The sequence below is a fragment of the Diceros bicornis genome, chromosome 1, assembly GCF_020826845.1.
Source record: "Diceros bicornis minor isolate mBicDic1 chromosome 1, mDicBic1.mat.cur, whole genome shotgun sequence".
Lineage (NCBI taxonomy): Eukaryota > Metazoa > Chordata > Mammalia > Perissodactyla > Rhinocerotidae > Diceros > Diceros bicornis.
In genome coordinates, this window is record NC_080740.1 from 51,252,651 (window position 1) to 51,266,639 (window position 13,989).

The 13,989-nt window shown below is 40.2% G+C and overlaps 1 protein-coding gene across 1 annotated transcript in view; it reads right to left on the reverse strand.

Annotated features, from left to right (window-relative positions):
* The window catches only part of MEIKIN (meiotic kinetochore factor), a 114,248-nt gene extending 102,661 nt beyond the window's left edge, over positions 1 to 11,587 (reverse strand). The window contains exons 1-5 of the mRNA XM_058540583.1: positions 11,383 to 11,587; positions 11,181 to 11,320; positions 10,421 to 10,508; positions 8,722 to 8,782; positions 3,420 to 3,557 (exon numbers count right to left, since the gene is read on the reverse strand). Of these exons, the coding sequence (XP_058396566.1) occupies positions 3,420 to 3,557; positions 8,722 to 8,782; positions 10,421 to 10,508; positions 11,181 to 11,320; positions 11,383 to 11,514 (559 nt within the window). The 5' untranslated portion in view covers positions 11,515 to 11,587. The remainder of the gene's footprint in view (positions 1 to 3,419; positions 3,558 to 8,721; positions 8,783 to 10,420; positions 10,509 to 11,180; positions 11,321 to 11,382) is intronic.
* Positions 11,588 to 13,989: the final 2,402 nt, after the last annotated feature.

The window sequence follows — 13,989 nt, forward strand, 5'->3', positions numbered from 1 at the left end:
ATTTTACTTTCATATGCTTTTATGTTGCTGTTTAGAGTCCTTTGTTTCAACTTGAAGAACTCCCTTTAGCATTTCTTGTAAGGCAGGTCTAGTGGTGATTAACTCCTTCACTTTTTGTTTGTCTGAGAAAGTCCTTATGTCTTCTTCATTTTTTAAGAACAGATTTGCTGGATATAGTAATCTTGGTTGACAGTTTTTTTCTTCTAGCACTTTGACTAGATCATTCCACTCCCTTCTGGCCTGCAAGGTTTCTGCTGAGAAATCCATAGATAGTCTAATGGGGGTTCCCTTGTACATATCAAGTCACTTTTCTATTGCTGCTTTCATAATTCTCCCGTTGTCTTTAACTTTGACAACATGATTATGTGTCCCAGTGAAGATTTCTTTGGGTTATCTTATTTGAGGTTCATTGGGCTTTCTAGGTCTGGACGTAACATTTCTTTACCCAGATTTGGAAAACTTTCAACCATTATTTCTGTGAATAAGCTTTCTGATCCTTTCTCTCTCTCTCTCATCTTCCTCTGAAACTCCCGTAATGCATATACTGATCTGTTTGATTTTGTTCCATAAGTCTCTCAAGCTTTTTTCACTCTTTTACATTCTTTCTCCTTTTTGCTCCTCTAACTGGATAATTTCAAATGATCTACCTTTGGGTTCACTGATTCCCTCTTCTGCTTGATCTAATCTGCTGCTGAACTCCTTTACCGAATTTTTCAGTTCAGTTGTTGTATGCCTCAGCTCTAAGATTTCTGTTTGGTTCTTTAAAAAACTTTCTATATCTTTTTTAAAATTGTCACTTTTTTCAAGCATTGTTCTCTTGAGCTCACTGAACATCTTTATGACAATTATTTTGAAATCTCTGTCAGGTAATTCATATATCTCCATTTAATTAGGGTCAGTTTCTGGAGCTTTATCTTACTCCTTTTTTTGGACCATGTTTCCTTGTTTCTTCTTTTTCTTTGATTCTTTGTTTTGGTATCTACACACTAGAAAAAACAGCCACCTCTCCCAGTCTTCACGGAGAGGCCTCGTACAGAAGACCCTACCAATCACCCCAACCAGAGCTTAAGGGATCCTCTCAAACCTTCTTGTTAGTCCAAATCACCATCTTTGTTCTTAGTGGCCACCAAGCATCTACAGTATACCAGGCCCCATCAGCGCTCTGAGATAGGTGAGACAGAAGCCATCCCCTTGAGCAGCCTCTGGAAATGTTGGAATGTTGGACACATGATCCAACTCTTTCCCTCCCCAGAAAGAAGTGGGATCTAGTGAATGCTTGCATTCTAGACCAAACTTCTATCTTTGTTCTTAGCACCCATCAGGCTTCTAGAGTATGTCAGGTCCCATCAGCACTCTAAAGATATGTAAGACAGTATCCAATCCTTTGGGAAGCTCCCAGAAAACTTAGAACATTTCATGCCTGGTTCAGTCCTTTCCTTCCCTCCCCAGGGAGAAGCTGGGAACTAGGGTTTTTCTGCCAATTGTATGGCACTGTGCTGGGGGTAGTGATGGTAGTGAGAGGGTGTCTTGAATTTTCCTACTGGCTTTCGTGTGGCTGGCCTCATGCTTGCCTGGGGTGCAGGAGCCCCTCAACTAGTTTTTAGATTTCTCACAAAGGGAATTAGTCTGTGCATTGCTGTTAAATTATTGTGTCTATAGGGGAAGGAGGGGCCAGGGCTTCCTATTTAACACCTTGCTGATATAACTTTCATATTTTGCTTTGTTTTGATCTCTATGTTTTATGTTAGAGGGTTTCCTCAGAAGTCTGGTGATCCTTGGCTCTCTGCTTATATTTAAGAAGGAGCTCTAAAAGGCCAAGTGGAATCTCTATAGCCTAGCTGGGGCTTGTCACATAGTTGGCTTCACTGTAGGGTGTTCCTGTCAGTTTCATCGAAGGACTATTGAGGTCAGTATCTTTAAATATTTTCTTTAGAGTTGCTCAGACTTCTCATGAAAGAATCTTCCAGTCTTCTGCCTAGAAGGTTCAAGTCTGGGTACTAGTATTCTGAAAGCTGAACAGGGAAATGGGCTATTGGGTTGGGATGGGAATAGGCATTGGGTGAGCAGGTCTCACAATTTAGAATGTACGTTTTCATTTAATTACCCCTCGTCTGCGTTCAGTATAGTATCTGAAACAGTCGACTTTTTCTGCATAATAAATAACTCCAACATCTCAGTGGCATAAAATAAAAGCATTTATCTCTTATTCCCATATTTACTGGTTGGCTCTGCTTCAGATTACAGGCCTGCTGATCAGCAGGGGCAGCTCCCTGCAGTTTGCAGGTTGCCTGGGGCTGTTCTGCTCTGCATCTTTCATTCTGCAGTCCCATAGGAGAGGCAGAAGCTAATTAGGATATATTCTTATCATGATGGCAAAAGTGTAAGAGGACAAGCCTAAAACCATTTAAGCATATTTCAAAGGTTTGCATATGTTTCATTCACTGATATCCTACTGCCCAAAGCAAGTCACGTGGTCAACCCCAAAGCTAAAGAGTGAGAGAGTATACTCCACCCACTAGGAGGTTATGGCAAGAGTGTGGATATATAACATTACTACAGGGGAGTGAGTAATTGGGACTAACATTTCAAAATACCACAGTATCCCTGCTCTTAACAGTGCCTAGTATCTTCCAGTCCAGAGTCCTTCTGTTTCAAAACATCCCAAAGAATAAATCTCTAGGCTCCAATTGAGTAGGAAAGGAGTAATCACCACATCTTTCACATTTCAGACATATCTTTTTACAAGTGTTTGGTGCAGGCAAACTGCGAGCTTTTCTGGGATACCATAGTACAAACTAGCTTGTTTCTGGTGTATTCCCATTGTTGACTTAGGACTCAGCTTTCTCAAGTCTGCTTTATCAGACCATTTGCTCTCTAGCTTTCCAAACTTTATGCTTTATTCTTTCCAACGCTCTTTACCCTTATGTTTTTGTGTCTTAAAAAAACGCCATTTTTTGCCACTGCAAAAAGTTGTGGAGGAAGGCATGTGTTCAGTCTGCTATCATTAACAAAGGCTCTTAATTACATGTATAGTCAACGTAAATAACTGGTAATTTGTAGAGAAAATTCAAGCAGGGACATGGCCTAATTAACATTTAGCTTATTTACTGAAAAGTAGGAGAAGTACAGGAAATAAAAGATAGACCATAGTTCAAGAGAACAAGTATACATTCATTATGTGCAAAATTGCTTAATAATTGGATATGTGCTACATGTAAATGTTAATCTCTTCATTCTTTCCTGATCTGAGGGCTTTTGATCTATAGTCCTATGCGATTGAGCATGGAACATAGTGGATAGGGGGCAAGGGAAAAAGATTTTGGTGAGGAAGACAAGTACGCCTTCTCAAAAACAACATTATTCATTGGAGGATTTGTGGACAAAGGAACAATTTCTTAAGGTTGAAATTATTTTCTCACCTAAATAATCTGATCCTCTGAAGAGTTCAGGCGATGGAAAGCTACTTAAACTCTCTTCAAAACTCCTGTTTTCTGTGTCAGAGGCTGTGATTGAACAGCTCAGAAGAGAACTAGAAATACCATGCTGCAAACTTAGTCCTGTAGAATAAGCAAACACAAAAAAGGTAAAATGTTTCAATAGTAAACAGACTAAAAATCCTAAGAATTCAAATTTGTAGAAATGTACATGCAATTGTACACTAAGACTGTAAAATTACTTCCACATACAACTGAAAAGGCATACTATTGTATACCACTTAAATTTCAAGCTTAGAAAAGAATCTTGTTTTTGATGTACAGAAAATGCATTATAATCCTTTCCATTGTTTTTAAAATTTTTATAACTTATTCCTTCCCTATTTTGGTTCAGTTGTGATTCTTGACTCAAAAATGCAAGTTTTATATATAAGTAACCCACTAATTGTAAGCTAACTAACTGAGGAGAAGAAAGAGTGATTCTAGTTACTCCATTTAAAAAACAATGAGCCTAAACATTGACAAATAGATAAAGTAACTGAACAGAGAGCCCAGAAATAGACTCACACGCATATGAGCAACTGATTTTTGACCAAGATGCAACGGCAATTGAGTGGAGAAAGGTATTCTTTTAAACAAATTATGCTGGAACAACTGGATATCCATATGTAAAAGCAAAACAAAACAAATATCTTGCACTTATACCTTCCATCATATAAAAAATTAACTCTAAATGGATCATAGACTTAAATGTTAATCCTAAAACTAGAACACTTCTAGAAAAAAAAACAGGAGAAAATCTTCATGACACAGAGTTAGGCAAAGTTTCTTTGATATAACATTAACAAGATGATTCATAAAACAATAGTAATGATAAATTGAACTTCATCAAATTTACGAACTTCTCTTCAAAAGAGACTGTTAATTTACATTCCCATCAACAGTGTACAAGGGTTCCTTTTTCTGCATATCCTCTCCAACACTTGTTATTTCTTGTCTTTTTGGTAATAGCCATTCTAACAGGTGTGAAGTGATATCTCGTTGTGGTTTTGATTTGCATTTCCCTAATAATTAGTGATTTTGAACATCTTTTTATGTGCCTGCTGGCCATCTGTATGTCTTCTTTGGAAAAACATTAACATCTTTTTATGTGCCTGCTGGCCACCTGCATGTCTTTTTTGGAAAAACGTCTATTCAGATCTTCTGCCCATTTTTTCAAGCCACAGACTAAAAGAAAACATTTGCAAATGGACTGCAATCCAGAATATAAAGAACTCTGAAAACTCAGTCATAAGAAAACAAACATCTCAATAAGAAAATGGGCAAAATATTTGAACAGAGAATCTCCAACACTCAGAGATCTTGAAGTCATCCATGTGAAAGTGGACTAGAATGAAGACCTTTCCAATAAATGATAGGGATAAAACTTAGTACTAAAAGTTAAGAGCCAGAAAGTTTAGTAAGAAAAGGGAAAACATACTCTGCTATACCTATTATCTCCTGCCCTGGAGCTGACTTATGCCTATCTCTGCTCATCTATTAACTACCTGAGACAACTAACTCTTTGTGCTTCCTACATTCACCTTACCACACCTTTTTCTCCCACTCCAACCCTCTCCTTAAAGTTGACAATTGTTTTTTACCTGGCCACCTCCTCCAGCCACCAATGCAATACTTAAAATGATTGACCCAATCTACCATCCTTCTTTACCTCCTCAGACGTCAGAGGTAGATTATCCCTCTAAGTATCTTTGGCTTCCCCTTTTCCAACTGCCCTAGAGTGTTCTGTCCCTATCTTTGCTACTTTTTACTTTTCTCACTCTGTCTTCATCCCTCCCACCCACATGTTGTTGCATCTCTCTTGCATTCCACCTCACAAAATTCCATGAATACCACTCAAAGGAGAGCTATCCTTTCCACCAAACCCCAGAACTTAAGCCAAGTTCAGAAATTAGGAAAGTCCTATACTCACCATCTGGGTAGATGGGTAGAGCAAAGAATAAATAAATGTTCATGACTATATCAGTGGAAGGTTGTTCCTGGTGTCACAAGTTAGAAATGTAAACGCATTTAAAATTACATTTATAGCAAATTATACTATACATTTTTATTTATTTTTTTGTGAGGAGGATTGGCCCTGAGCTAACATCCATCGCCAAACTTCCTCTTTTTGCTTGAGGAAGTCTGGCCCTGAGCTAATATCTGTTCCAATCTTCCTCTCCGTTATATGGGACGCCGCCACAGCATGGCTTGATGAGCGGTGTGTAGGTCCGCGCCCAGGATCTGAACCCGCGAATCCTAGGTCGCTAAAGCAGAGCACACAAACTTAACCACTGTGCCACCGGGCTGGCCCTATACTACACATTTTTAAAAAGTCAAATAGTCCTACAAGGATTATAACAAAAACTGCAATCTCTTGTCTTATACCTCCCCATCATAATTCCCTACTCTCTAGAGACAACTACTTTCAACTCTACTAATTTTTTCTTTTAAAATCCACCTTCATATTTCTAAATTAAATGTATTCAATGATTCTATTATGATTAGACCTTTTACACATCAACTTGATAAATCTAGTAACCAAGGTCATTTATCATATATTTAAACTGCAATTTTAGAAAATACTGATTATAGTTAAATGGTTTATTTTCTCTAAGTAGAGTACAAAACTTATTCAACAAGCATTTGAAACTACATTATGTCCCAATCACGGGATAGAAAGATAAAAGGTACTGCTTATTCTCAATGGCTTTAGAGTCAAGAGGAACAAAAACAATTAGACTGCTGTTTTGAGTCCTAAGACAGTACATAAAGAGTGCCACAGAACTACTAGGATAGAACAACTTATCTAGAGAGAGAGAAGAGCGGTCAGGAGAGGCTTCCCAGTAGAGATGGCACCTGAATTTATTTTTCAAGAACAAATAGAAGTTAACCAGGCAAAGAAGGGAGAGGAAGGAGGGAAAAGCATTTGTTGAGCACCTCCCATGTTCTTTTGCACTACATTCTAGGAAATATTCCTCTATTCTATTTTCTAGCTCACTAATTTGATTTTCAGCTGAATTAATTCCAATATTAGGCTCATTTATTGAGTTTTTAAATTGGATGATATTTTGAGTTTCCAGGGACTATAATTGTTTTCTTTATAGCAGCCTGTTATATTGTGGATTCAATGGCCTCTTGCCTCTAAAGAGATATTTAAAGTTTTCTGCCATTTCCTCAGGTGTTAGTTCTTCTGTTTGTTGCACTTGTTGCCTCTCTTCCATGGCACTGGTTTTCTTCAAAGGTTTGGCTGTTCCTGGTTGTCTGTTCATATCGCTATTTGAGAATCTCTTTTTGTATGGCAGTGAGTACAAATTCTGAAACAACACCCTACCTCTGGAGATTTTAGAAGAGGGATGAGACATTTGGGGAACTTATGTTCAGGGTGGGGATGTCCTCCTATATTTTATGGGTATTGTAGGTTACGTGGGGGCACTGCCCTAATTGTCTGGCTAGTGTCCACACTGGAAGTCTCCTGTATCGGAATTCCCACTTCAGAGAGCCATACTATATCTATATCCTGGGGTTAACAAGCATAAGCATAATCTAGCTCTTTTGCTTTTTTCTCCCTCTGCTATCCTGTGGCAATCTGGAGTTACTTCAGATTCTCCTCTGCTTCTCACTCCAGCCCCAACATTGACCCTCAGGAGCCAATCCCTTAGTTCACTTTGCTTGAGAGTAGTTCCCAGGGTTTTATCCTGGCAGCAGGCACTGGTAGCTGCCAGTGTTTCCAATATAAGAAGGGGATCAGGAGAAGGGGGCCAGGTCATGTAGTGCCAGAATGTAGTGCTTAATCTATTACTTTGACAATTCCTTTAGGGTCCCTTCTATTAGAGTTTTTTTGCATTTATTGATGAAGTGTTTCAACTATCTCTAGAACTATTCTTACCTCTGCAGTGGTTTTTCTCTGCTCTTGATATACTCATCAATCCTCTCGTCTACTTTTAAGAATTCCTCAGTATTTCTGGTGTGTTGATGGCATCCTTTCTTGTTTTCAAAAATAACCTCGATTATACCAATATGTAGATGGTTCACAAATTTCTATCAGCAGCTCTCCATATCCAAGTGCCTATGTGACATTACTACTTAGTCATCTGAAAGGCACCCATACTTAATATATTAAAAACAAAATGTATACGGGGCCGGCCCCATGGCCTAGTGGTTGAGTTTGGCATGCTCCGCTTTGGCAGCCTGGGTTCATGGGTTCGGATCCCAGGCACAGACCTACACCACTTGTCAGCCATGCTGTGGCAGCGACCCACATACAAAACAGAGGAAGACTGGCACAAATGTTAGCTCAGGGACAATCTTCCTCAAGCAAAAAGAGGAAGACTGGCAACAGGTGTTAGCTTAGGGCCAATCTTCCTCACACACACACAAAAAAATTACGATCTTTCCCTCAAACAAGATTTTTTTCAGTGACTGGTACCACCTTATACCCAGTTATATAAACCAGAAACAGGTGTCATTTTTAATATCTCCATCTCCTTCACTCTTCATTTGCCAAATTGTGTCAATTTCACTTCCTAAAATAGCCATCAGATATGCCCACTTCTTTCCATTTCCGATGTCATCCCTTAGTACAAATTGCCATCATTTCTCCCCTAAACTACTGCAATAACCTCCTAACTAGTCTGTTTGCATCCGCTCCTGCTTCTTTCCATATTGTAGTTAAAGTGATCCTATCATTCTCTATTTAAAAGACTTCAGTGGCTTCGTGCTGCTCCAAAGATAAACATCAATATCTTTGACATGGCCTACAAGGCTATGCAAGGCCTCTGTCTGTCCAACCTGTCTTATTATCACATTTCCTCTTCTTCTCTGTACTACAGCCACACTGGCCTTTTTTCAGTTCATTGAACACATAATGCTCAGTCCCACTCTGCACATGCTATTCCCTCTGCCTGGATTGCTCTTTACTCATTTCTTTGCATAGCTAATTTACAGTCTTCTTCAGATCTCAATTAAACTGCCATTCTTTCGTGGAAGCCTTCCCTAATCTCTCCAACTAAACTCAATTAGTTACACTCAAGTCAATCTCTCTTTTGTAGCATTTATCACAATTGTAATTTACTGGTGTGTGCTTGAAGGCTTTGAGGATGAGGTCCAGAGCACAGGCAGAAGGATTCACCGTGGACTAGGAAAAAGACATCTCTTCCACTGAGTTGGGAAGATGGGGCAGAGATACAAATGGATGCTTATGTTTGTAAGAAAGAAAGCTGAGAGAGTTCACATCTAACAGTCTTACCAGATACTAGTTCACTATTTGATGAACTACTGTCAATCTGGAGGTCATCAGGCACTGACTCCTATGTGAAATAAGAATTAAAGATACAGCACAAATTATGAGATTGAATATTTTTATATTATAATTTATATCACATTGATTTGGTTATTTTGAAAATGAAAAACTAATGTCAACTTTGTATATCAGTTTCATATGTATAACAAATTCTTTCAGCTTACTGATCACAGATGTAATCTTATATTTAATATTAAATCTAAAAATTAAAATTAAAATATGATATTGTGGACATATCTAGAGAGTCAACAATATACTAGTCAACTAACTACTGTGGGATAAACCAGCAACTACAAGATAAAGGTGAATATTTTTCTGATCCCCTAGGTAGGAAGGGCTTTCTTCCCTCTAAATATGAAAGGAAAATAAATCAAAAGAAAAGATTGATAGTGAATTCTAAATACCAGAAATAAAATTAAAGGCAAACAAATATGAAAATATTTGTTATATATGTGTGTGTAAAAGTATAACTATCTTCAGTATATAATGAATAAGTATTTCATACACAAAAAAGAAACACAAGTGGTCAATGAAATGAGGGAAAAAAGCATCACCTTTACTAGCATTCGAAAGAAATAGAAAGTGAAACGTGCCACTTTCCACCTATCAAATATGTATATTTTTTAAGTTTCAGGCCAAGATTCATATTGGCCAATTTGGCAATATGAATCAAAAATTTTAAACATGATCCAACCTTTGACCCGCTGCAAAGTATTTGTCTTAGGATAACAATTTGAGGTACACAAAAAACTTCTGTAGTAGGATGTCCACTGATATCTACAACAGCAAAACATCGGAAACAATCTCAATCCTCCAACCACAGGAAAATAGTTATACAAATCACAGTACATCTATCTATAAGACAAAGCACTACACAGACACTAAAAAACATATTTTTGAAGAATATTTAATGTTAGAGGAATATACAGTAAGATAATTTGTAAAATTTTAAAAAGGCACAGAAAAAAGTAACGGAAAGAAATATACAAAAATTAGAAGAAACTGTTTAAATGCTTTTTTTCAAATAGTCCGAATCATCTACAAGGAACACTTAACACTGTTAAAATCTAGGGTAAAAGCCTTTTTAAAAAATGCCTTTTGCTGAAACTGCCCTGTTATAGAGAAATATGTAAGTTAAAACACAGTCACAGCAATTTTTAAAATCTGAGTTTCTCCAACATACTGCTATACATCTTTAAAATATTATACAGAATTCATATTAAATACAGTAGATCAAGACGTTATATAATATTCTAATGGTAATGAATCCTGTTTCTAGTTGTTAATGGAAAGTCAAATGACAATATATGAAAATGGCTTTAACATGTGTAAGTGCTACCAATCATAAGGGAGTTACTAAGAAACGTTTTACATCTGTCACACAGAAAATTAGCCAGTAACAGATATTTCTCAAATTTTTGTCACAGGAAAGAAAAAATGAAAATGCATGGCTATGAATCTACCACAACCAGCAATTCAAGGCCTTGACTAAAGACACAGCATCAATGTTTATAAAAACACTAGAAAGCTATGTAGTCTCTATTTAACAAAGACCATATTATACTTTCATCTGGAGGTACATCAGGTACTGCTGGTCTCTACACTAAGCGTATCCAAGGACTGACCATAGGAGAAACATACATACACTCAATGGAGCAATCTTCTCATCCTGGGGCTCTTCACTAGCGCTCTTTTCTTGCGGGCTTTTCTCTCCTGTAAGTCTTAACTGAGTGCTAACAAACAAACAACACAATTAGTTTGCATGGTGTGGACTTGGCTCTCCACATCTCTGTTCACTGCTTACACTGTTCAGAATCTGAAAGGTTCTTTGGGGACATCATTAGCAAAAAGGAAGGACCAGAGTGGGTGAATTGTACCAATACCCAACTGAAGCTACAAACGTTTTCTTTGAAGTTTTATGTCACTTGCTTTCAGGTAACTTGACAAGATTTCCTTTTTTTTTTTTTTAAATAAATCTTTCTGAAGTCAAATTTCTGGGTCTATGTTCTGAGAAGAGTGAAATCAGAGTATTCTATTTATTTTGTTCGTTGACTCTTAGAAAGAGAAGCTATCACCAGAAAATTAGGATTCAAGTTTTTTTTTTTTTTTTTTTTTTTGTGAGGAAGATGGACCCTGAGCTAACATCTGCCAATCTTCCTCTTTTTGCTGAGGAAGACTGGCCCTGGGCTAACATCCATGCTCATCTTCCTCCACTTTATATGGGACGCCGCCACAGCATGGCTTGACAAGCAGTGCGTTGGTGCGCGCCCGGGATCCGAACCGGCGAACCACGGGCTGCGGCAGCGGAGCGCACGCACTTAACCGCTTGCGCCTGGTCCGGCCCCCTGATTGAAGATTTGAGAAGGAGGCCAGAAGCCATGGGGCTGTTACTCGTGGCTACGCACCTGGGCAGCCCAGAGCAGCCAGCTCCCTGCCCACTCCGCTCCGCTTTCTCCGCAATCTTCCGCAAACCGTGCGCTTTGTCATTTCTTTTCAGGCCTGAGAGAGAGCGACACGTTTCAGGGCAAAAGCCCTGGAGGCCCGCCTGCCGGCCTCAGGGGTCCCTGGGGCCGAGGCCCAGCCGCACCCGCCCTCCACGCTCCCCACTCGACGGGGCTTACAGTGGGCAGCGAGCCTTCGGCCTGGACCAAGGCGGGGATCCGCTAGGTCGGGCGTCGGGGTTAGGTTGAGTCTCTGGCCGGCCTGCTTCTTGTTGGTATAGACCCTTAGCGGCCACATTGCCACCCCACCCTCAGGCCTCAGGGGCCTGTTGGCCCTTGACGGCCTGTCTCGTCGCCTTCCTGAGGAACGGAGCTACAGTTGGCGGGAGTCAGCGTCCGGGGCGGCCTGCGAAGGCTGAGAACACAGAAGCCACAGAAAACCAAAAGGCCTGTAGCACCCAGCTCTGCGCTGGAAGGGAGCCGCTCCCGCCTTTTTATCTCTGCCAAGCCGCGCGGTGGTTTCTGGGAAGACGGAGTAACGGGGCGGCGGCCCCGCCCTCCTGGAGGCACAGCGCTCGGGTACTTGCCGTGGGCCTCGTGGTTTCTGGGCGCTTGGCACAGGCTCCTTCACCTCGTGCTTAAGGGAAGCTTATTGGAAAAGCCCTTTTTCTCGTCCAGGAGGTTGCCTTTTGCTTTTCATTTTCTCATCGGTCTCATGGGCCCAACATGTGCTACTGACGCCTCGGCTGCGGTAAGGCCGTGGTAATGGAGTTTTAAGACTCTGAGCACGGAGTGTCTAGCTGGGGGTCAGCCTGACTCAGTGCAGGAAGGTCAGAGAGGAACGAAAACACATTAAAGCAGCAGGGAGTATCCTCCTGAGCAATCAATTTCACTTCTTGGGGCCACCAATTTACTGGGGGGCCATGGTACTTGAGAGACGCAGCATTTGAAGATCTTGGCTTCCAGAAGGTTTCTTCTCAAGGACAAGCAGAGTCCCTTAGCCCTTGCCCAGGAGCCACCTCCTGGACATATGGGCAGCCTTGTGGTCAAAGTAGAGACTTCCACAGTGGTTCCTCAGCTAGTGCCCTGGGGCTCAGCTCTTTTGCTCTACCCAGTTGGAGGGACATAGGAATGACCTCCCTTGGTAAGGAATTTAAAAAATAATTAATATATAATCATTTATTTAATTTATTTATATAATTAATCATTAAAACATACCTTTGTAAAGAACAGAGGGTAGGCATTCTTACCTAATTAGATATAATGCTTTGAGTCACTGAATCGATACTTGCTTAGCACCTTACTCTGTTAGGCATTGTGGTAGATCCTGAGGATACAGAGGTGAATTAGAAGTGATCCTTCAGTCAAGAATCTCACAATTTTGTTGTAGTATAAAGCAATTATTTCAACATCCTTTCTTTAGTCACATCCATAATATGTTGGCAGGCAGTCTCTAGTTTATAAGCTAGGTCTCCAGGCTCCCTCTCTCCTTTTGGGGGCTGTTGTGAAAAAAACTTGGGAGTTCTCAAATGACTTTGGGAAGTCTGGGTCCTGGGATGCCCTAGGCCTAGAAATAGAAGAAACATTGAAAAAGGAAAACAACTTAAAGCAAAAGCTCATCTGCCCTTTGGTAGTCCTATTCCCTAGAACTCTGTCTTACATACTGAATTACATTCGCTGAAGTGCCATCGAGTAAAGATTTGTGGGAGTTAATGCACAGGGTTTCAAAATGGGAAATAACCTTTGGTATGATTTCTTGAGCCAAAAAGGTCCTTAGAGATGATCTACTTGCCCCCTCATTTTGCAGCAGAGGAAACCACAGCCTAGAAAGGCTCATTATGACAGATGGTTGGCGTAGGTGGCACAGATCTCCTGGCATTTGGCTAGTGTGCTTGTCATGCTCCCATTCCTCCTAACATATGGCTGGGAAAGGAATAGGAGGAGCACGGAAAGGAGCTTGAAGCCCTTGGTAGCAACGTAGAGGAGACTTCGTCTTTTTAAAGCCTCACCTAGAGCCAGCCTGTAAAAGGGGAAGGAAATGTGTTTCCTATGAAAGGGTGAGGTAGGGCAGAGACATCTCAACTCAGTCATTTGTCTCCCCCTACTCCATCTCCAAATACACAAATGCCAGTGCAAGCATTCAGCTATGAGTGTTAAATGGAACTTCTTCCCTTCCCCTGTTGTACTGCTCCTGTATCTAGACTCAGAATTCTGCAGTGTTTCAGTTCACTCATGTGATGGGTTTGACTAGGTGTGGAACAGTCATGGAGGTGCTAACTTCCATGGGAAAACAAATTCCAAATTTCAAAGAGATTTCTGAAGAAAGCTTTTGGAAAACGACCAGTTCATGGGCTTAGGATTCCCTGGAGCCCAGAAATCTTTCTGAACAATATTTTCTTATGGAGTGACCCACTGAACAGCTTCATTTGTGGTACCATCCATAGGCTTTAGGGTCCAACTGAAAACCAGTTTATTTTTGCTTAGTTGACAAGAGTGGAAAAAATCACAGTGATAGATGAAATGTACCCTCAGGTATTGCAGTCTTAATGCTGTGCAACATATGAAAAAGGGCCAAGGAGTTTTCATTCAGTAGCCATTTCTTGAGCATCCACTGGGGCTACAACCTCAAGCAACTCACAGTCTGAGTAGAAGTGGGGCAGAGGGACAACCAGTCAACGGTGTGGGAAGCTTCTCAGACAAAACGATAGTTGAGCTAAGTTTTAAGAGATGAGGGGATTTAAGGAAAGGGCATTCTATGAAAAGAGGACTGTAT